This window comes from Lutra lutra, chromosome 10 (assembly GCF_902655055.1).
Source record: "Lutra lutra chromosome 10, mLutLut1.2, whole genome shotgun sequence".
Taxonomy (NCBI): Eukaryota; Metazoa; Chordata; class Mammalia; order Carnivora; family Mustelidae; genus Lutra; species Lutra lutra.
The window spans coordinates 96,212,370-96,233,549 of NC_062287.1; the positions used below are offsets into that span (position 1 = coordinate 96,212,370).

A 21,180-nucleotide genomic window follows, 5' to 3' on the forward strand; every position below is an offset into this window, starting at 1 on the left:
GTTGTGGATGTGACTTCAGTGCAGGTGCAATAAATGCTTGTGGAACCAATGAATGACCGCAGCTTTATTTCAGACGTTCCTAAATCCACCAAGATTGCTCACTCGGCCTCCCTTGCACTGGAGCCAAACATCTGGAAGACTGCCATCACTCAAACACACTCCAAGAATTAGAGGTTCCGGCAGCTGTAGCAGACGCCACTTGAGGCAGATAGGAATTTTAAAAATTTTGATTTTCAGAACAAATTTAGAGAGTAGCTACTTGAAGGACCATTGAACTTCCTAAATGGCTCGCTATGAGGTTCGTGCAAGTGGTGAACAATTCCCCTGATGTCTAAGTCAGGAACAGATTGACCAGGCTGTGAGCAACGCGTAAAGGGAGACCAACACACACACAGGACCCATGTGGCTTCTGAGGGTCCTACACAGAGGAACACAGCAGGGTCGGGGACAGAAAGGGCCGGCCTGGCACCCAGAGCTCTCTGCTCTCAGACAACCTTAGCCTTCAATTTCAAAACCAAACCAAAACCAAAACAAAGCCAGCATCACTTGGAAATGCGGAATGGATTCAGCTTCTAGAAGCAGGACGCTGAGCCCCACGGAGGGTGCTGGGGATCATTGCGGGTGGGAGTAGGACATGTTCCGCATCCCGGAGACAACATCCAATTGATCTGGCATCCCCCTCTGTGGCACACCCATGCCTGTGGTCAATATTTGCTGAAGAATTAATTCCTGATAGCTTTCTGTAGGGCTGGTGTTTGGCTTCTGGGGGGAGAAAGAAAAAGAGGAATGATGACCAAGAGAAGATGAGCTAATGCTCTGAATTTTTCAAAGTTCCAGACTCTGACATCCTCTCCTGTTCTTCCTGGTGGAAAGCATCCAATCCTGGCTTCATCTGGGCTTTGAGAAATTAGGACTCCAACCATCCACCCTCAAGGCTCCTCATACAAGCTCTTCCCCACCCTCCAAGTGTAAGCTCTTGAGTCCTCAATGGGTCTGTTTTCATCTATTTAAAATGTAGGTCTCTCAGGGCACCTGGGTGGCTCAGTCGGTTAAGCCTCTGCCTTCGGCTCAGGTCATGATCTCAAGGCCCTGGGATCAAGCCCTGCATCGGGCTCTCTGCCCAGCAGGGAGTCTTCTTCTTCCTCTTCCTCTGCCCCCCACCCCGCTCACGCTTTTCTCTCTCTCCCTCAAATAAATAAATTTTTTAAAAATCTCTAAAATAAAAATAAAATGTAGGCTGGAGGCTAAAAGTGGAGCAGCTTTGTTCATGCCACAGGCACTATGTGAATTTGTTCTTGAAGAAATGCTGGACTAATCACTGTGGTCCTGGGTGGGTTTTGGAGGGGGCGCTGTCCACCGGCCAGAATGAAATACAGCTGGACCCAGGCCAGAAGATGCATAAAAATCGGGGTCTATGCCAGAATCAGTTCACTGACTCCTCTTCCACCATCTCTGTCTCCAACTACACAAACAAAATCCCCAAACCACACAACAACCATTCTCCTGGCTGTATTTCTTGCCTCCTTGTGAAAGCCTGCGTGCTCCTTTGGTTTAGGGATGGTGTCTGCTTTGCGCACCTGCCCCAGTGCCCAGCATAGTGCCGTACCCCTGAAGGTGTTACATCTTGAAGTCCACACTGATGAGAAGGAGAAGAGGAACACCGTAGTAACAGTGTGCTGTGATTATGTCCTTTGTGCCACTCCCTGGGCTGAACACTTTACACGCATTATTTTATTTACACTTCACAACAAGCTTATGGGGCAGATGAAAGTGCAGTCCCATTTTATGTATGAGGAAACTGAGGCCCAGAGAGGTTAGCAACATGACCAAGGCCACCCAACGAGTACATGAGAATTGAACCCATGACTCTGAAAGCCTGTGATCTAATCATTAATCAGGACTTCTCTACAGACTTGAAAAGGACTCTCCATTGCCGGGTGGGAAGCTGGAGGCCCTGGAGGGAGGCACTGTAGCAACATATCTGGGGGAATAAAGGACTGTGGTTCCGAGGCCCCGGGCCCACCTGCTTGCCCAGCGCCAAAAGCTACAGACTGACGCTGGGGCTGGGCTAGGCGCAGCATCTATAGGGACGCCGCTAGACCCGCCCCCCAGAGTGCCACCTGGCAGGGAACCAAGGGCAGGAGACCCCTACCGTTCTGAGGAAGGATGAACAGCTCCTCCGTGACCTGCCTCTTGAGGCGGCTGTCCTTTGGGGCCTGGGGGCTGGCAGGGACAGCGGATTCCTCCGTGGTCCTCAGAGTGTAGTCTGCATAGTTGATGACCTCCGGGGCTGTGACAGCTGGCCTGGGTCCGTAGATGTCTGGGAACTTGAGGAGGGCTCGGGGCTGCACGGGCTCCGTGGACTTTTTAACATTGAACTGCAAACACACATCACTCTGCTTAGTCCGCTAGAGGACCTCCCACCTGCGTGCCACCCACAGAAAGGAGACACTATGACCTGATCTGTCACGAGGGGCAGAGTGAGGCTTGTGGTCCCTTTCTGCTCCAAGGTGAGGCACCCCAGAAGTCGAAATATCACCTCCAACCCCACCAGAGTCCATGACATCATGAGCGGTGGCAGGGCCCGGTGAGATTTGGACCCTGTTCAACCATCCCTCCTTCCCCTGACCCTTGTCCTCTGCTGAGCCCCCAGGGGTTATCCCCCGGGTCACTTGTCTCTGGTCGCTTCCCACTCCCTCTTCCACCCAGTGGCTCAGAAGGGCCAGGGGTCCCACCACACTTTGAACAAAATCCAAACTTCCAGCAGTGACCTTCAAGCACTTGCCCCACCCAGCCCCACTAACCTTTCTGATGTCCCAGAATTCTCCCTTTGCACCCCTCCAGCCACTGACCTCCCTGCTTCTCAGATAGGCTGAACTCTTTCTGGGTCTGATTTCCTGGCCCCAACCCATCCCCCAGAAACCACCCCTTCCCTACCTGCTGTGAATTAAGTCCCTCCACCATGCCTGTCCCCTCCCTTTCCCCACATCATGCTCTTGGCTGGATAAGCTTGAGCTCACTCTATATTGTTGTAGTCATAGGTTGGCCTGTTTGTGGCCAATCCTTTGTGAGCCCCGTAAGCCCAGGGATCATGCATGTCTTGTCTTGCTCCTTCTGTGTCCCCAGTGCCCGCAGTGCCTGCTCAAAGGGAGTATGTAATACAAAACTCTGGCTAGGGCTGCCATGTTTAGTTGCATGGTTTGTGCACTGCACAAAGGAGCTTAGATGAGGGGCAATGGGGGTCAAAATGCAGTCTGTGCACCACTTGCCCAGCTGTGTGCCCTGAGGTGGGAGCTTAGTCCCCCTTTCTTTACACAAAGGCCCACGTGCTTGTGAAGCTTGAAGTCTGCAGGGCTGCCTCACACAGACAGGTGGAATCTTCATCCCTCCCTTAGGGACTGAGATATCTTCTACCGGAGGGATTCAGACTTATATACCAGGCAGCAATATCAGAGATCTGCCCAGTCTCAGGGAAATCAGGGACTGAGGACTGGACCTGGATCTCAACATGCTGGCTGGGTACCCCACAATGTAGCCCTCAAGTTGGGGCAGGTACGGAGCCATGGCAGCATCCCCCAAGAAGCCTCCTGCCCCCTTGTGCTGGCCCTCCTGTCTCTCCCCTTTCTGTGGCTGCTAGAGGGGCCAGTCAGGGGTCAAGGCTGCTCTCTCCAGTGACAGGAGTGACCAGGGACTGGGGCGTGGGGCCTAGGGGAGGACTGGGGTGAGGCAGTCCTGCAGAGGGTCAGCGCTGACAAGTTCACACACACTATTTCAAAGCATGTGTTCACAGTGTTTGCACACTCTGCATTCTACTACCCTGGGACAAATCCTGGACATTCTGCCTTCACTGACACTGTCCTGGACCATTCTCAAGGGAGGCTAGACCTTGGGGACAAGGGATTCATAACTGTCTGGATAACCTGGATAACAGATGAGGAGATCACCAGGGCTCCCAGGGGCCAGAGGCAGGAGCTGGAGTCTCCTCACCACCGTGTGGGTCATGGTGGTCCTTTCTCTCCCAACACCCTAAGGGACTTAGGGGGTTAAAAACCCTTTATTCCTCTCTCAGAAACACTGCCCAGTGGACGATAGTACAACCAAATGAGGGCACCACCATCCCGATCTCTGCTGGGTGTGCCTGCCACAGTCGGGCTCGAAAAGCATTTCTGACCTCAGTGGAACGAAGGTGCCCACGAGCAGACAGTGGGGGGGTGGCAGGATTATACCTAGACCAGCCTGGCCCAGAGCCTCTGTCACTGTGGCCCCGGATCCCCTCCCTGCCTTCAAGTCTTTGCCAGGCCCAACACCCACCCATCAGAAACATGTGTCACCCTTACACGTTGTGACGAGTCCCCCACAGAGAGACCCGTATGATCTGCAAAATCAGGTCCCCCCTCACACCCTCACCCCACTGACCGTGTCACTGGGCACCAAGGGGCCTGGCTCCTGGTGCTGACCCAACCTCCAGAGCCAAGCAGCTCTTGGCAGGTCATTTCACCTCTCTGAGGTGTCCCCTCAAAGGACAGGTGATTTCTAGGCGGGTGCCACTCCTACATTCTGACCTCTGAGGACGTAGGAGACACAGCTCTTTATTTGCAGGTACAGGTGATCTGGGGAGCTGGTCACTCACTGGAGAGTAAATAACAGGTGTATTTGGCCTTTGGGGACAGCAGTTCCAGAAGCGGGGGCGGCAGGCAGTCTGTGTAGGTGTCTGTGGAGGGGAGGGGGTGGGAGCTGACGGTGCATGCACAGGGCAAGCAGGGGTCTGGGAGGCCAGGGAGGGCATTAGGGAGGAGCCAGGGCATGAGCTAGACTTGAAGGAGGGGCGGATTGGAAAGCAGGGTGGCGAGTGGGGAGGGGACGGGGTGGTGGTGGGGGCTGCCCTCCTGACTGGGGCAATGACTGATGTCCCCACATCTTTTTATCCTCCACAAAGTGGCGCCCACCTCCAACATTTCATCCAAGTCTGGGTTATCCTTATTATACTATTGTACAACAAGGAAAAGGGCTTGAGGAAGTTCAAGGTCATATCATTGACAAGTGGTATATAGTTCAGCCTCCAGATATTTTGACACCAAATTTGCGTCACTTCCACTGCCCTGCAGCTGCTTCTCTAAAAAAAAAAAAAAAGTCCGTGTCTGTCTTGGATGCTGGATGCTGAGCAGCGACAGCCCCTGCTGCTCCCTCCTGTTCCTCAGCGCAAAGGCTTCCCACTGGCCGCTGGACACCCAGCCCCTTCTTGGAGCCACCCTGTTGTCACTTGTTGGGTCCAGAACTAAGGTTGTTTGGCTGGTTTGGGGGATACTTTTGTAGTTTCATATTTGATTTCATCCCAGTTCAATCGCTTCAGAAGAGGGTTATGTTGATGGATTTCCAGCTGAATCAGATTTGGCTCATTCTGCATTTTTCATGGGAAAATAATCATTGGGCTCAATTCTGAGTGAGGTTCGCTCTGCGTTGCCTCAAGTCTCTGCAAGGCCTGGGTCGGCCTTCCTCCCTACTCACTAGGTCTTCATTTGTGTGCCCCTGAAGAGCTCAGGAGCCTCTGATAAGAGCTTAAAATGCAGCCCCAGGGCACATAGTTGGGGTTTTCTTGGGTGTCCACCAATATCCAACCTCTCCATGCTGCCCTTCCTCCAGATCGCCAGGTTTTCTGAGTCCCACCGCAGGCCCAGCAGTGGGGTGGCGGCGGGTGGGGACCTGTTTAGCCTAATCCTATCAGGTCTTGGGTGCTGTTCGAGCCACAGGAGTTGGTGCCTGTCCTGGAACGCCAACCCAGACAGAATGGAAGGACTTGCATTTCACAATGGTGGAAAAGATTCTCTCCCCAGCCAGACAGGAAGCCTGTGGCCCTGTCTGGCGACTACGAGATGAGCCAGTCTTAGAACAAAGTTGACATGGTGGACAGCAGGGTGGAGAGAAAAAAGGAAACTCTCTCTGGGGACAGTGTCCTCAAGCCACTGAACCAGCCAAGCCTGGTGTCCCACCTCTGCACCGGTGGTCACACAAGCAATATTGTTCTTCTTGTTTATTCGAGTTGGGATCGGGTTCTTTGGGATTTGCAGCCAGGAGCCTCCAGAACTGAGGCACACTGCCTTGTTCTTGAACATCCCAGGACACCACTGCCTCTGGTAAGATGCCATTCCCGCTTCCTGAATGTCTCGGCATCCAGCTGATGTAAGATCCCGTGTGGCGAGGGCTCCCCAAAGAGGAGAGTGATTCATGGGTCTTCACTGGGCTGAGAGCAGAGTCTGATGGCTGCTACATGACTCTCTCCAAGTAGGAAAAGCAGCGGCTGATTGCCTCTCCTGTCCTCTCGTCCAACCTTATTTACTGCCTTTCAAAAGCCTGGTTCCGCCTCATCTTTCAAGGACATCTATGTTTCCTCTTTTAACAGCTGGAACTTCAGTGCCCAAGAAGCAGAAAAGAGGTTTGGGAGTGAGGGAGGGGGGTGAGTGGGGGGCAAGGTAGAATGGCCGGGAGGAGGAAGGCTCCCCAGGTGGGGGAAGCAGACTCCCAGAGAAGGGCCCATGTTAGAGCCTAACCCTGCAAGGCATGAGGGACAGGATTTGGAAGTGCGGATCCTCCCCCCACTGTCCCTTGAACTCAGGGTGGAAATATGGGCACCAACTGAATCAGGGAGTATTTCCGGGGACACAGATGTTCAACAATGAGGGAAACGCCCACCTGTGCTGGCATGACCGGTACGGAGCCAGGAGGCCCCTCTGATGGGTCTCTGCACATTGTCCTGGCCTTGCCTGTCTCCGGGGCCTCGGGCCCCTTGCTCCTGCCTGGAGTGGACTCTGAGCAGCTTCACCATGCTCATGTCCATCCCACTCCCCTCTTGCCACCTGTTGTGGGGTCTCTCAGTGGCAGCTGAGGTGCGTGAGACACCCAGGGACACTCTGGACCCACCCAAGGACAACCCTGATTTGCCAAGACTTAACACTCCATGGGGTAGGGGGCCAGGGTTGGGCAGGGGGGCTTGACCATAGGGAGCTGGAAGCCAGACCTGAGTTCTTCCCCTCTCCACCTGCCTACCCCTCCCAAAAGTATCTTCAGTCACCTCTGGGAAGATGCCACCTCCGACAATCGCCCTGATGCCAGGGGGTGGCCCGGCTCCGTGACGCCCCCTGTGTGTGGCCTCCTCCCCCTCCCTCCTGTTCCCCTTCATACTTCCTGCTGAAGAGCCGGACGGAGGCCTCCAGGCAGGCTCAGCTCTCCCTCATCCAGGCTAAGACAGATGGTGGGGGGAGGGAGGGGCGAGCCTTCATTTAATGAACAAATATTTATTGAGCCCTACTACAGGCCAGGTCCTATGCTAAGTGTCAGGAACACAGAAGTGAACAAGACAGATGCTGTCCTTCCCTTATGGGGCCTGTGTGGGAAAAAGAGAAATTAATTATACAGCTAATGATCTGTAAACAAACGCTTAACCTTACCAGAGATGTCAGGCGACCCCTTTCGTGACATGATTAATTTTTTTCACCTCAAGGCTGTTTATTACATTGGGCTCTTGAGCTAGGGCGTCTGTCTTCGAGCATCGCAGCACCCAGGAAGGTACGGGTGGGGAGAAGCAGACTCCGGGTGGGAAAGGGGACAGATGGCTTCTTCCCTTTCACTTGAGTTTAAAAAAGGAGAGGACGGAGGGGAGAGAGTCGGACACAGGGCATTTGGAGCATGTCAAACACAGGCCACGTGGCTAGGGTCTGCAGCCAAGAAGAGCAAAGCGCCCCCCTCCAGCGGTGCTAGAGGAAGGAACCTGCCAGCTTCCGTCCCTCTGGCCCCTGATGCTGGTAATGACGCACACTGACATGCAGCCCAGAGTTGGAAATGGAGCCTGGGGGTCAGGTGCTCAAGCTTTGGAACAAGACAGTGAGGCTGGAGCCCACGTTCTGCCAATTACTTGCTATATGATCCTGGGTCTGATTCATGAACCTCTCTGTGCCCCCAGTTTCTTCATTTGTAAAATGGGGTTGCTGACAATACCACACCAATTTCCTGGGGCTGGATGGAGGATTAACTAAGTGAACTGGGCTAAAGCTTTCAGCACAGAGATGAGCATTACAACCCCTCAACAAATGTTGGAAATACCCATTTGACCTTGAGGTCTAGACTAGTGCTATGAGAAGTAGGGCTCATGCACTGGGGTCTGCCCATGAACTCTTTTGTGATGAGAAGAGTGAATGTTAAAATGAAATAAAATAGGTTCTTCTCCCCCAGACGGTGTGAGAAACTCCGGTGGAGACCAAGCTGTGGTCCGACAGGCAGGTGGCCTGACAGGGGCCTCCCGGGCCCCTCACCTCCGAGTGTGGACTGGACCTCGTGACTTGCTTCTGGTGAAGAGAGTATGTGATGAGATATCACAAGGGAGATGAGCTTGCAAGAGAATTAGATTTCATCTTGTCTGCTCCCTCTGACAAGCAGGCTGTGATGTTGAGAGCTTCCCAGGGAGCCTGGAGAGCCCTGGCTGGCAAGGGGGGCAGAGCAGCCCATGAGGAATGGAATCCTGCCAACAATTTGGAAGTAGATCCTGCCCCAGTCAGACCTTGAGATGACCGCAGCTCTGGACGACCCAACTATGTCAGGACCAGATTTCTGACCCTAAGGCACTGTGACCTGGTGTTATTTTAAGCCACTAATTTGGCAGATGATTTGTTAGGTGGCACTAGAAAACTAATACATCAGTTTGGGAGAATTTTCCAAGAAGGCATAAAAAATAGAGCAATTACTACACACCCACTACAATGGCTAAAATGAAACAGAGTGGTAACACCAAGGACAGACGAGGATGGGAGACAATGGGAACGTTCATACATTGCTCAGAAGGGAAAATAGGAAACCACTTTTGACGACTGGAAGTTTCGGACATAGTAAACTCCTTTCTACCCTGTGGCCCAACAAATGTTCTCCTGGGTATTCATCCAAGGGCAATGAAAATATATGTTTACACAAAGACTTTAGCCATGAATACTGGTAGTAACTTCACTCGTCCTGGCCCCACACTGACATCAGCCCACGTGTCCATCAACACGAAAATGGATAAGTAAATTGTGGCCTGTTTTCATGATGGAATACTCTTCAAAAATAAAAAGAAATGAATTCTGTGTATGTTCAACAACAGAGAAAAATCACCAAAATGTGCTGAAGGAAAGAAGGCACCATACGTAAGAATATACACCATATCATTCAATTTCTATTACTAGTGCTTAACTCAGAAGACATTTGGCAATGTCTGGAGACATTTTTGCTTGTTATAATGGGCAGGTGGAGGCTGTTCCTGGATGGAAGCCAGGAATGCCGCCAGCCATCCTCCCATGCCCAGGACAGGTCTCTACGATGAAGACTTAGCCAACCCAAAATGTGGGTAGTGCCGATTGAGAAACATTGATTTACAAGAAGTTTTAAAACAGGTAAAACTAATCCATGGTGATAGAAATCAGAAGAGTGGGTGCTTCCGGGAGAAGCCAGTGGTAAGGGGCATGTCAGAGGTGTGGTAATAGCCTACGGGATAAATATTTGTCAAAACGGATGAAGCCATACACTTACAATATGTACATTTTCATTGCATGTGAACTGTACCCCACTAATAATTTAGACAGAGGTGAACACACACACATACCTTGATCCAACCTGCTGCGTTAGGCTTTCTGAGATGGGCATAAGAATCTGAATGTTCAGGGGGCGCCTGGGTGGCTCAGTCAGTTAAGCATCTGCCTTCGGTTCAGGTCATGATCCCAAGGTCCTGGGATCGAGCCCCACATTGGGCTCCCTGCTCTGCAGGGAGTCTGCTTCTCCCTCTCCCTCTGCCTGCCACTCCCCCTGCTTATACTCTCTTTCAGTCAAATAAATGAATAAATTCTTTGAACAAAAGAATCTGAGTGTTCAGCAATTGTCCCAAGTGATTCCTGCGTACAGCCCACTCAGAACTGTCTGTGGACTTACATTTAGGACCCTCTGGTCTCTGGATCAGCATTTCTCAAACTTTCCCTCCAAAACAGCTCCAGAGGGAGAGAAAGGTAACACATACTCTAGAGATGGGGAAGTCTTCTGGAGCAATTGGGAAACTTTCTTGAAATCTCCAGTGCTATCATTAAAATTCATGTGAGCCTTTGGATTTGGCACCACGGGGCCGTTTTAGGACAGAAATGTTTTAAATGATCACCAAGAAGGAAAATTTGCTCTTGTGTATTTTGTGATTTGAGAAATTTCCCAGGATGCTGGTTCTGCCTCCAGCACACTCACACACGTGCACGCTCTCACACATACTCACACTCACACACACACTCGCTCTGTCCCCTAAAGGAGAGGTAGGATTCTCTCCCTAATGTCTGGACAATGGGCAGTAAGTCCATTAGGTTGAGCTAAGAGTTCACAGAACTCTTCATTTTGCCACTAGGGAAGGACACACTCCTGGAGGCTGTATCTGGGAGTGGAAAGTCCTTCCAGCCATATAGATAACACCACCAGAGAGAATTTGGGGTGCAGCCATAGGGGCTCTTGACCAGCCCAAAGCCTTGATCCCCCATGCCCATTCCCTCTAGAGAACAACCTGGCACACACCCACAACCATTGAAGCTTCACAATCAACAGGCTGATTGTTAATCTCCCTGTATTGGTCAGGCGAGCCCTACTGCTGTGTAACAAAGAGCCCCCACATCTAAATGACTGAGCACAATGAAAGCTGATTTCTTACGGTCTTAAAGGGTCTACTGGCTCTTCCCCAAACTCAAGAGTCCCAGCCTCTTTCATCTTGCGGTTCTCCCCTGTGTCCTGCACTGTTTGGATAGGAGCTCCCTGAATCTCCACAATGACCCTATCAGGAAGAACTCCTAGGAGCAATCCCATTCTCCAGATAGGATGTACCACCAGATAGTAAGTGGTCGGGCCTCGAAGCAAACCCAGGCAGACTCACTCCAGAGTCTGACACTGAACCACTCTGCTCTGCTTCCGGCCACTTTCTTCATCTCCTCTCATCTCCAGTCATATTTTACCAAAGCTCACTGGTGTTTTCCTGCCACGGAGATTGATGCCCGGGCCACTGGGTGGCCCGACCATCCCAACTCTGCCCCTTTAGGCAGAGGAACAGGGCTGGAAGCACTGCTTCCTGCACTTGGATGTGCATAATTCCCACCTGCAGAAGTGAGAAATCCCGATTTTTCTGAAACCCCCAGGCCCAGGGGTTTGATTCAGAGGGGGTAGGTAGTGCCTGGGAACTTACATGTCTGTGAAGCTCCCCAGCATGACTGTAATGGGGGTGGTCCCTGTGGCCCACATGGGAACACCCTGATTTCGTAAAGGTCCCAGAAATCAAGGCAGCATAGGTGTAGAAATGCCCTCTTGTGTGGTGAGCCGTTCCTGGGCACAACCTCCCCATCTCTCAGCAAGTCCCCTCGGCTCCCTGATTACTTGTCCCGTAGATCTCCCACCCCAGGGGATTGCTTGTACCAGATTTCTACGTCTTAGAGGCTTATGGGCAAATCTACAGGGTCCGGCCCCAAGGAAGGGTGTACTCTGCGGGGAGGGGCACACTTCCAGCTGCAAGGTTGAAATTCACTTTGAAGGAGCAGCTTGTCTTCAGGTCCAGGCACCACACAGGGTTTCCATGGCAACTCAGCCACCGCTCCATCTTTCAAGATCCCTCCCAACACCTCCTCCTCTGTTGATTGCAAGTCTGTGTCCCCAATCCCTTTTCAACTCCCACTCCCTTGGGACTCACCTGCTACTTTCTTTCCCCTTCTTTGTTATTTTAAAATCTAAAAAGGCTAGTTTGTAGTTCACCCAGGACACTCCCTGACCCCTGGCTGGTACCTAATGCAACAGATGGGAGCTGCAACAGACAATGTGGTTCGTCAGTGAATTAGCCTTGCTGTGAGTTGGGTCATTGTGCCTCTTGACCGGGCAAGAATGACACCCAAGTGAAAACAGCAGCCAGCCCAGTGTCAACCCTCTCTCTGCTGGTCGCCATTCATCCAATCATTTGTTCAACATCTATGAAATCTCTAGAGGCTGGTCAGCTGCAGGAACAACACTGTCCGGTCACTTCCCTTATAGATTGAGCATCGCCAGGGAAGGAGAAAGCAAGAAGTCACTGGATGCAAAAAAGGCAATCTCACGGACAGATGGGAATGGGGGGGTAGGGGTGGGGAAGGAGAAGTGGTGTCCACTTAGAATGTGAGGGTCAGGGGGCGCCTGGGTGGCTCAGTGGGTTAAAGCCTCTGCCTTCGGCTCAGGTCATGATCCCAGGGTCCTGGGATCGAGCCCCGCATCGGGCTCTCTGCTCGGCGGAGAGCCTGCTTCCTCCTATCTCTCTCTGCCTGCTTCTCTGCCTACTTGTGATCTCTGTCAAATAAATAAATAAATAAAATCTTTTTTTAAAAAAAAAAAAGAATGTGAGGGTCAGGAAAAGGCTTTAAATTATTAAGCTAAAATTGGTGGGCAAAATCCCTCTCTAGCATTAATCACATGTTGGATTCAGGTGTAAGTGGTTTACTTGGAGGGTTCCACTTAAATCTCACAGCCTCCTGAAGGAGGTGTTATTTATTAACCCCGCCTTACAGAGGAGGACACTGAGGCACAGAGGATGAACGTCTGAAGTCCCACAGTTATCTGCAGAGCTGGTATTCAAACCCAGCACGTGGCCATGGAGCCTACAGGCTTTATAGCTTGACCATGACCTTCCCTTCCTGGGTCAAACCAAGGAACCAAAGATAAAATAGTCTGTTTTCTTTCTAAGGTGTTGGGTGGTTCTCTAAGGAGAAGCCACCGGGGCCAGCGGGAGGATGTCCCACCTCTGCCCTCTGACCCCATCTAGCTGTTCATTCATTCCATCAATCACTGTTTGAGACTGAGAACCTGATGTGAAGGAGCCCACAACCCACACTGGTCCTGGTACTCACACACTGTGTGTGGAGGGAGGAGTGGGCAGTGGAGGGGTTCGTATAATAATAAACGTATATTTATGAGATCAGCAGTGGAAGACAAGAGTCTAGGGGAGCACATCACATCACCTGGGGGCGGATCTCAGGGTGGGTGGTGTGCATTGAAGGGAGGAGATTTTCAGGAAGATCCTGAGGCTCTGACTTTGGGTTGGGCGCTCCCTAAAGTAGGAGCAGCAGTTTGACGGTGGAGACATAGGAGAAGGACATTCTGGACCGAGGCTGTGGCTTGAAACTCTACAGTGTGTGCAGAGAACAGTGGGGACAACTAAAGCTTAAAGCCCTGCATGAGCAGAGGAGGGACAAGGTGTATTGCCATTCTCCCAACATTCCCAGCATAAACAGAATTCAAAAAACAAAACCATTCTGTGGGACCGAAAGCCACAAAATAGCAAGACCATGCCTAGAGACTTCCTTCTCCTAGGGGGTCCCCCCAACTAGTTGACTTCGTTAGTGAATCACAATGGCTGAAAGGGCAATATGGCCGCCGCCTCTGGACCACGGCCTGCGTGCCAGACGCTCCTTGAAGAGCTACAGACTTTACCTCACACAACGTTATAGATAAGGGCCTAATAATTCCCCTACTGTACACCCTCATATTAATAAAGAAAAACAGCCTAATTCTTTATGAACGAGGAAACTGGGGCTCAGGGAGTTTGAACCATGTCCAAGATCCTACAGTTAGTTAATGTATGACTGCTCTAGACTTGGAAGCCAAGTCCCCTGAAAGCCCCAAAGCCAAGCTGCTGACCACAACACACCACAACATGGCTCCCGGGGGGGGGGAGGGTCGTCTCTGGATACCATCCATAAACAGGTGGAAACGGAGACTCCTGTGAGTTGCTGCTAATTGGCTGGCAGGTGCCGCATCATTAGACTGATAACCTCACCCCCGCCTCCCCACCCTGTCGTCTGGGATTTTTTTTTTTTTTTAAGATTTTATTTATTTATTTGACAGAGAGAAATCACAAGTAAGCAGAGAGGCAGGCAGAGAGAGAGGAGGAAGCAGGCTCCCCGCTGAGCAGAAAGCCCGATGTGGGGCTTGAACCCAGGACCTGGGATCATGACCTGAGCCGAAGGCAGCGGCTTAACCCACTGAGCCACCCAGGCGCCCCACGTCTGGGATTTTTTTAATGAAGTGTCTGGATCTTTGGGCAGCAGCTTTGTTACTGCTCTCAGTCTTGAATACGGGCTTGACGTTCTTTGTGCCGAAAATGTGTCTCGTTTACAACAGGAGCCAAGACAACGGCAAGACTATGTTGTAAGCTCATCAGCATCCGTCATAAGTGTTGTCTCGAAGCCAGGATGTTTGAAAGGTCAGAGAAAATCCCTCAGTCCAGTAGCCTGGGGCCCAAACTCAGTCTTGACACCCCATCCAGCCCATCCTTATCCGCCATGTCCAGCTGCCATAGCAGGGCTGTGGCTAGTGGGGCAGGCCAATGGGATTGACTCTGAGCACAGTCTCAGCCAGCCTTTAACCGTCAGCACTTACCCCCGACACCCACTGTATTGGTTTCCCCGGGGCCTTCAAAATCTTTCTGTGAAACCACATCCATGTATAGAAAGAAAATCTCAATCCTGCATCATCAAAAATTTCCATAGCATGAGAACACAGATGTTTACTATTGGTCAACTGTCCGTTTGAATGCTTAAGATATATTTTTTTTCAGTTTCTTATCTCTGGGTGCCTCGTCTCTAACGTTCGAACGTCATTTTGGCATGGGAGACTGAGAAATCTCATTAGAGGCCAGTTCCCTTGACTTTGAATTCAGAATCTTCTCTCAGGACAGCTATAGGATTTTTTTGATTCTATGATGCTTGACGATTGATAAAACTATTGACAAAGGAAGCAGTGTTTAACCTTGTCGTTAAGCTGATACATTACGAATGGGAGCGAAGGTCCTGAAATCTGATATTTTTTCCCCCACTTACAAAATCAGAGCACATTCAAGGTTATTCTCATAATACCTCCTTCACACATTTGCATTCTGATAAGCTTTTCTTAGCGAGAGAGAAAGGAGGTAAATTCTGTAAAAGCCTTGCGCGTGTATGTCATCCATCACACGTGACACTGTGCAGAACACACGGGCAGAGAACAACTAAGAGAAGACATCCATCCACTTCTGGCCAGACACTTGGAAAGCACCTCATTTTCCAACCCGGTGGTTTAAAAAACAGCCAAGTTGTAAAGCACGGCTTCAGAACAGGACAGTGACTGTTTCACCAGATCCTCCTTACATTTTGGTTTGAAGCCCGAACCCTCCAGTTTCTCGCCAACAACACAGAAATCCATACACGCTGTTGCCCACTAACTCTGGGCTCACCCACCCTTAAAACCAACGCCAGATACATGAATAAGTCCCTGCCCTCAGGAAGTTTACTACGCCCTGGTGGAGACGAGATATCTCATATACAGGAAAGACAAGCCCTCCTGCGAGAACTCTCCTGTGTCTGGGGCAGACAGAACCAATCAGCTAAAGACTTCTTTAACTTCCCTGCTCAGACAGGGCCTGTTGCGCTGAGGGCTTGAGGAAGCCACTAGAAAGGAATAAGAATTGGTATGTAAGATGAAAGCTATATGCTCTCTGCTTTCCCTGATACAGACATATAAAAAGATAAGAGTCTGATTGAATCCCCATGATTCTCAAAGGACCATATGTCTAGACTGTGCAAAAGACTATAGAGGAGGTCCTCATCATTTGTTAACAGAGAAGGCTTCCTGCAAGAGGGGCTTCAGCCCAATGTTCAAGGAAAACTATGGACAGGAGAGGCAGGGGTAGCTCAGATGGAGAGAGAGGAAAGATGCGGGCAGAGGGTGTGCATATCCGGGGCCCTGGGAGTCTGGCAAACCAGCTGAAGAGAAAGATTGGGATTAGAGAAATGGATTTGCAAAGGAATGGTGAGGTCCAGCCGTAAAGGGTCTTGAATACCCAGCAACAGATTTTGAATTCTAGTTTCTAAAAGAGTGGAGAGACGCAGACAGTTAGTGAATAGGAGAACGATAGGAGCTCTATGTGCAGTAAAATCAGACTAGCAGGTGTGTGCCAGAGGGACTGGAGGCGAGAAGGCCAGCCTAGAGCCCGGTGAGAGGAAGTGAGGGGCTGGGGTGGGCTATACCTCTCCGGATGAGAGAGGAAAGCTACATGTGAGACATGTTCCCAAGGAAGATTTGACAGTGTTCACGGGTGGAGCGGCATGTAGGCAGAGGGAGGAGTCTGAGAGAGCCGCATTAAGGGAAAGGCACATCCATCTCTACCCGGCAGGGTTCCTTTCCTGAAAAAGCATCGTTTCTGAGGGTCACTAAAGGTCTACAGCCACAGAGATGATTGCACAACAGATCATTTCTTCCGTGTGACTTTTGTATGAGATTTTAAGAGATTTTATAAGAGAATGCAAGGCACAGCCACCAAAGAGCTGCTTCTGACATTGACCTCCTGGTGGCCATCTGGGCGACCCAGAGCCGTGGAGGATCAGGCAGCTGCTGACTTTTAAATGGGCTGCCCACCCAGTGGATTTCCCTTCTGCATCACACGGCCGACATCCCAACGGGCTACTGACTATCACAAACATAGGATTTGATGATGGAAGGTCAGTAAAACTAGAGGGTCTGGCTTCAAGTTACTATGAATGTCAAAGAGTTTTACTCAGCTCATGTCAGACTTCTTGAAATGAGAAAAACAGCTGAAACTTCCTCCCCTCATGAGCTCCAAGATGGGCAGGGGCTAGAGGCTAGACCCTATGGAAGCCATGCCAGAGGCTGGACCAAACAGAAACCAGGCTACAGGCTAATGAGAACAGTTTCTAAACAAGGGAGACTTACGCAAACAGGGCTTGATCATTGTTGACTCTGACCTTTGCCAGCCTGTATCCCCTCTCTCTGATGTGCAGACTCTCCCTTTGTTGTAATTAATTATCAGGGTTGGTAATAATAGCGAACACTGAATGAAAACCCTAGCCCTAAGGGTTTGGGCAGGAACACAAGGCATGTTCAAAGTGGGCCACTGAGGAGAGTTTCAGAAAGCAGGTGTTTACAAGGGTGGGGAAGGTTAAGGAAAACATGGAATGGAGACTTCTGGAGCCAGGGGTAGTTGGGCACTGTTCACAGCCCTAGACTGGGCCTTCTGGAACCGGGGCACGCGGGTGGGGATGTTAGGGAAAGGCGGTGTGCTTAAGCGGGAGTGGCAGGGAGGGGAGGAGGATACAGAAGGAGGTCTCAAAGCAAAGGGACAATGTCCAGCCCAGCCTTTAATTTCTGGGCACTGCCCTACCTGGACTCGGTGACAATGACACAGTTCATAAATGGCTACACTGAGGCACAGAGAGGTCAAGTCACTAGCCAGCCATCACACAAGAAGCAAGGGGCAGACTGAAACCAGAACCCAAAGCTCGAGAGCTTCATGTCCTCTACTCATCTCGTGTGTCACTTCCCATCAGGTTACTAGAGTCATTTTGATGACATCTTAATAATAATACTATTAATTAGTTTAATAACCGTTTCATGGACTGTTGCATTTAGTACGGCCCCCCAAAGGCTGCCTGGAGGAGTCATAGGAGTTCGGTTTCCAGTGGCGGCAGCAGGCAGAGTCACCATTCTGCTCCTGAGGAGGCCCAGGCCCTGGCATGACTCTGCCAGGGACACCCCGTGCACTTGGGGCAGGTGCCTGGATCTCAGGCTATGGCCCAGGGAACTGCAAACACACCAGTGGCCTCAACCCTGCCTTCCAGATGCTGCTAAGCCACAGGTAGGGCTCCCCACAGCATGCAGCCTTCCTGATCCTTCCTGTGGCCCTCAGGAGTTACAGATTCGGGGCACTCCTTCCTTAGAGTCTTGCCATAAAATGAAGAGTTCCAGAAACGCCCCAGGGCAGGCACCTGCTGACCTAACTAGCCGCTGACTCCTCTGGTCTTCTTAAGAATTCAAGTCTGTCAAATATTCACCCTACCACGGGGGGCCTTCACCCCACCCCTTACCCGCCCTGTGAAGGGACCGAAGGATGTTTCTGGTACCTTTAACCCTGGTGGGCATACTGCCCTCAGGGCACCCGCGGCTGCAGGCCCCTCTTGCAGCCGCTGCCGGAGCGCCCCACAGCTCTTCTCCCACCCCTAAGGGGACTTCAGACCAGCCTTCTTCTTTCTTTCCCCTTCCTTCCCTTAGCAACCTTCCCCATTTGATTCCTCGGGCCAGCATTTCGACCATACCTCTTTAGTGTCTAAAGACCCCCTTGCCTTCCTGCCCTTCCCTAGTGCCACGTGGCCAAAGCCCAACTTTGGATGAACCCACTACATGGCAATGCCTGCACCCAATGGTCCTGCCCTGTGGGAGGGTCACTCCGGGGGGGGGGGGATGGGTGTCCCTTGACAAATTCACAGTCAGCAGCCTCACACTGGCTCCCAGCCCTGCCCCACAATCCTACCATTTCCCTAATTCCTTCCCCGACCACACATTCTGGAATCTATCGCCTCAGGCTTCCTCCACAGAAGAAAAGGAAGCCAAGAGAATGGGGGTCCGTTTGTATCCTGTTCACAGACATCCTCCGGCTCTCCCTCAGCTGGAGGGACGCTGTGGCCACCCCTGTCCTGTGACACTGTGGGAGGTGCACCCCTTGCTCTCCGCCTTGGGGACCAGCCCTTCTGTCCGAGCCTGGCACCCGTCCCCATAGCACTTGTGGGAGTCCCATCCCAGGTATTTGCCTGCTCTCTCTTCCTCTCTCTTGAACATTTACCTTTCTCTTTCAAATGGCTCCTCCCCCACTAGCTTTTAAATGTGCTCAGCATTCCAGGGGTTTCTTGTCCCCTGCTCAGTCCCAGTCCTCTTCCTCTCTGCCCCTCCGGCAGCCACAAATCTCAAAACAATCGCCAGTACTTGGTGCCCTCCTCACTTCCTCACTCTCCATCTGTGTGACAAGCCATTCCCATAGGGCCCTTGTCAGCCCACCGGAACGTCACTGTTGGTCTCCAAGGTCGCCAATGACATTTACCTTCTGATTCCTATGTATTTTTTTCAGTCTTCTCTTCCTTGACTTTTCAGTGGCCGGTTCGCATTTAAGAGGATTTCCTTCCTCTTCAAAAAGCTTTTTCTCCTGTTATTACTATTCCTCTGACAGTACATTCTCTAAGTTCTTCTCCTTCCTCTCTGGCCACTCCTCCTTCTCATGAAATGCTGGTGTGGATCAGGACTTCCAAGGCTCTTTTCCTCTCTCGTTCTGCCTTCTTGCTACATGGTCTCAGTCATGCTCATGCCTATGATTGCTTCCTCCTACAGATGACACCCCAGCACACATTGTCAGCTCCCCAGTATACATCACAGCCACACTCGGAGCTCCAGGCCTGCCAGACCACCAGCATGATTAACGTCTTGGTCCAGATAGCACAGAGACTCCTCACGCTCTCCCTGCACAGAAGTGACTTCAAAGCCATGACCTCATTCTTGCTGAGTGTTCCCCGTTTTGCTAACTACTGCCATGGCCCATTTGGGTAAGTAAAAATCTCGGTGTCATACCTAACTCCTCCCTCTTCCTGAAGCCCACAAGCAGCCCATTGGCAAACCCAGTCGATCTATTTCCAAAACATCCGGCCAACCCACTGCTGCCATCTTATCCACCCAAACAGTCATAGTCTTTCTCTGGGCCTTCCCTTGGTCTCTCTTTCCACTCTTCCCCCACCCACAAGGATGGTTTCACAGCCCAAATATAGCCATGTCACATCTCACTGAAGGCCTTTCAGGAGCTTCTGTTGCTCTTGGGATCTAAGCATTTCTGGTGACCCAGAGGGTCCTGGGTGCCCCTGCCCTGCTGACTGGCTCCTTCACCTCATTCCCTCCTGGGTTCTTTGTACTCTACCCACTTTAACCTTTATACCATCCCTCCTGAGTGATATTTCTTCTTTCCACAGGGCCTTTGCACATGCCTAGAAGACGCAAATGTCATCCCCAACACCTTTACCTAGTAAATACCACTAACTGTATGTCATAGGGGTATGCAAGACAGTTCATTTGGGGTATAGGAAAAGAATAACAGAATTTCATTTTATAATTTATTTTTATCTCATTTCCTTAAAAGATCCATTTTGTGCACATTTCATTATGTATATGATACATTAGTAAAGTAAAATATGTATAACATATAAATATATACACATACTTTATGAAGAATTAAATATATATATACAACATGCATGCTCAATTTTTTTTTACTGAAAAGTGTCTCCAAATATGTTGAAGATCAGAGCAGTAATCAGCTATCACTTCTCAGGAAGACTCCTACCTCCTTTACCACACCTAACACAACTATAGACTTATATTCATTTGTACAACTGTGTGAGAAACATTTCTACCCCTAGAATCTGAGCTACAGCAGGTCAAAGACACTGTCTGTCTGGTTCCTGCAGTGCTCAGCACCTCATATGTACTAGGTAATCAAGAAATATTTTTTAAATGAATGATTATCGTAGAAGTAGAATGTTCATGCTCTCCTTGCCATCCTCATAGAAAACTTTTCATTTCTTACATCTGGAAGGTTTTCATGGACTCTCTCTTTCCTGCATGGTGAAGACACAGACAAGTCCCTACTTTTATAAAAGGTCAGTAAGAACATGATTTCAAGATACTTAAAATATACTCTGAGCAATGCCAGGTGCTGAGTCCATTAGAGAGCATGATCATTATCCCTGCTTATTGATGAGAAAAGTACAATTCACAATGGTCAAGGTAATTTTGTTGGAAAACGGTGGAGGCTCCCTTCAAATTCAAGTTCAGGGGTCTAAGCCTAATCTGCTTCCTAGTCAATTTCAGCAACTTGAACATAAAACGACCATTTTCCTTCTAACAGGCAACTTCCTCTTTTGAGTGATCTCAAAAAACTAGGTTGTTATTAAGCCCTCTAATCCTGGTGGATATCCAAAATCAAATGCAGGTCTGCCATATCATGGTTCCAAGCAGGTTACCAAATCCCATGTCCACTGCTTTCTGTTCTTTGTTTCTACATGGTTTGCAATGAGGCTGTCAAGCAAAAGGCAATAGTCATGCTGCTGCTTAAAATATCTGTTCACTGGCAAGATAAGAAATGTGCTCTCCAGAAGGCACATTGGCAGGGACAGTGCCCCAAAGCCCTCCAGATCATGTTGCTGTTTTACTATGGAGTTTTGTGTCTTGATGTGCTGCACTGCCCTCGCCATCTCTCTCTGATGGACTTGCTCTTTCTTCTAAGGGAAGGGACTGAGCTAAAAAAGGAAATGCATCTCAGGA

At 50.4% G+C, this 21,180-nt stretch overlaps 1 protein-coding gene across 1 annotated transcript in view; it reads right to left on the reverse strand.

Annotated features, from left to right (window-relative positions):
* Positions 1 to 21,180, reverse strand: part of SYT13 (synaptotagmin 13) — a 44,018-nt gene that overhangs the window by 11,746 nt on the left and 11,092 nt on the right. The window contains exon 2 of the mRNA XM_047693194.1: positions 2,153 to 2,378. Coding sequence (XP_047549150.1) covers positions 2,153 to 2,378 — 226 coding nt within the window. The remainder of the gene's footprint in view (positions 1 to 2,152; positions 2,379 to 21,180) is intronic.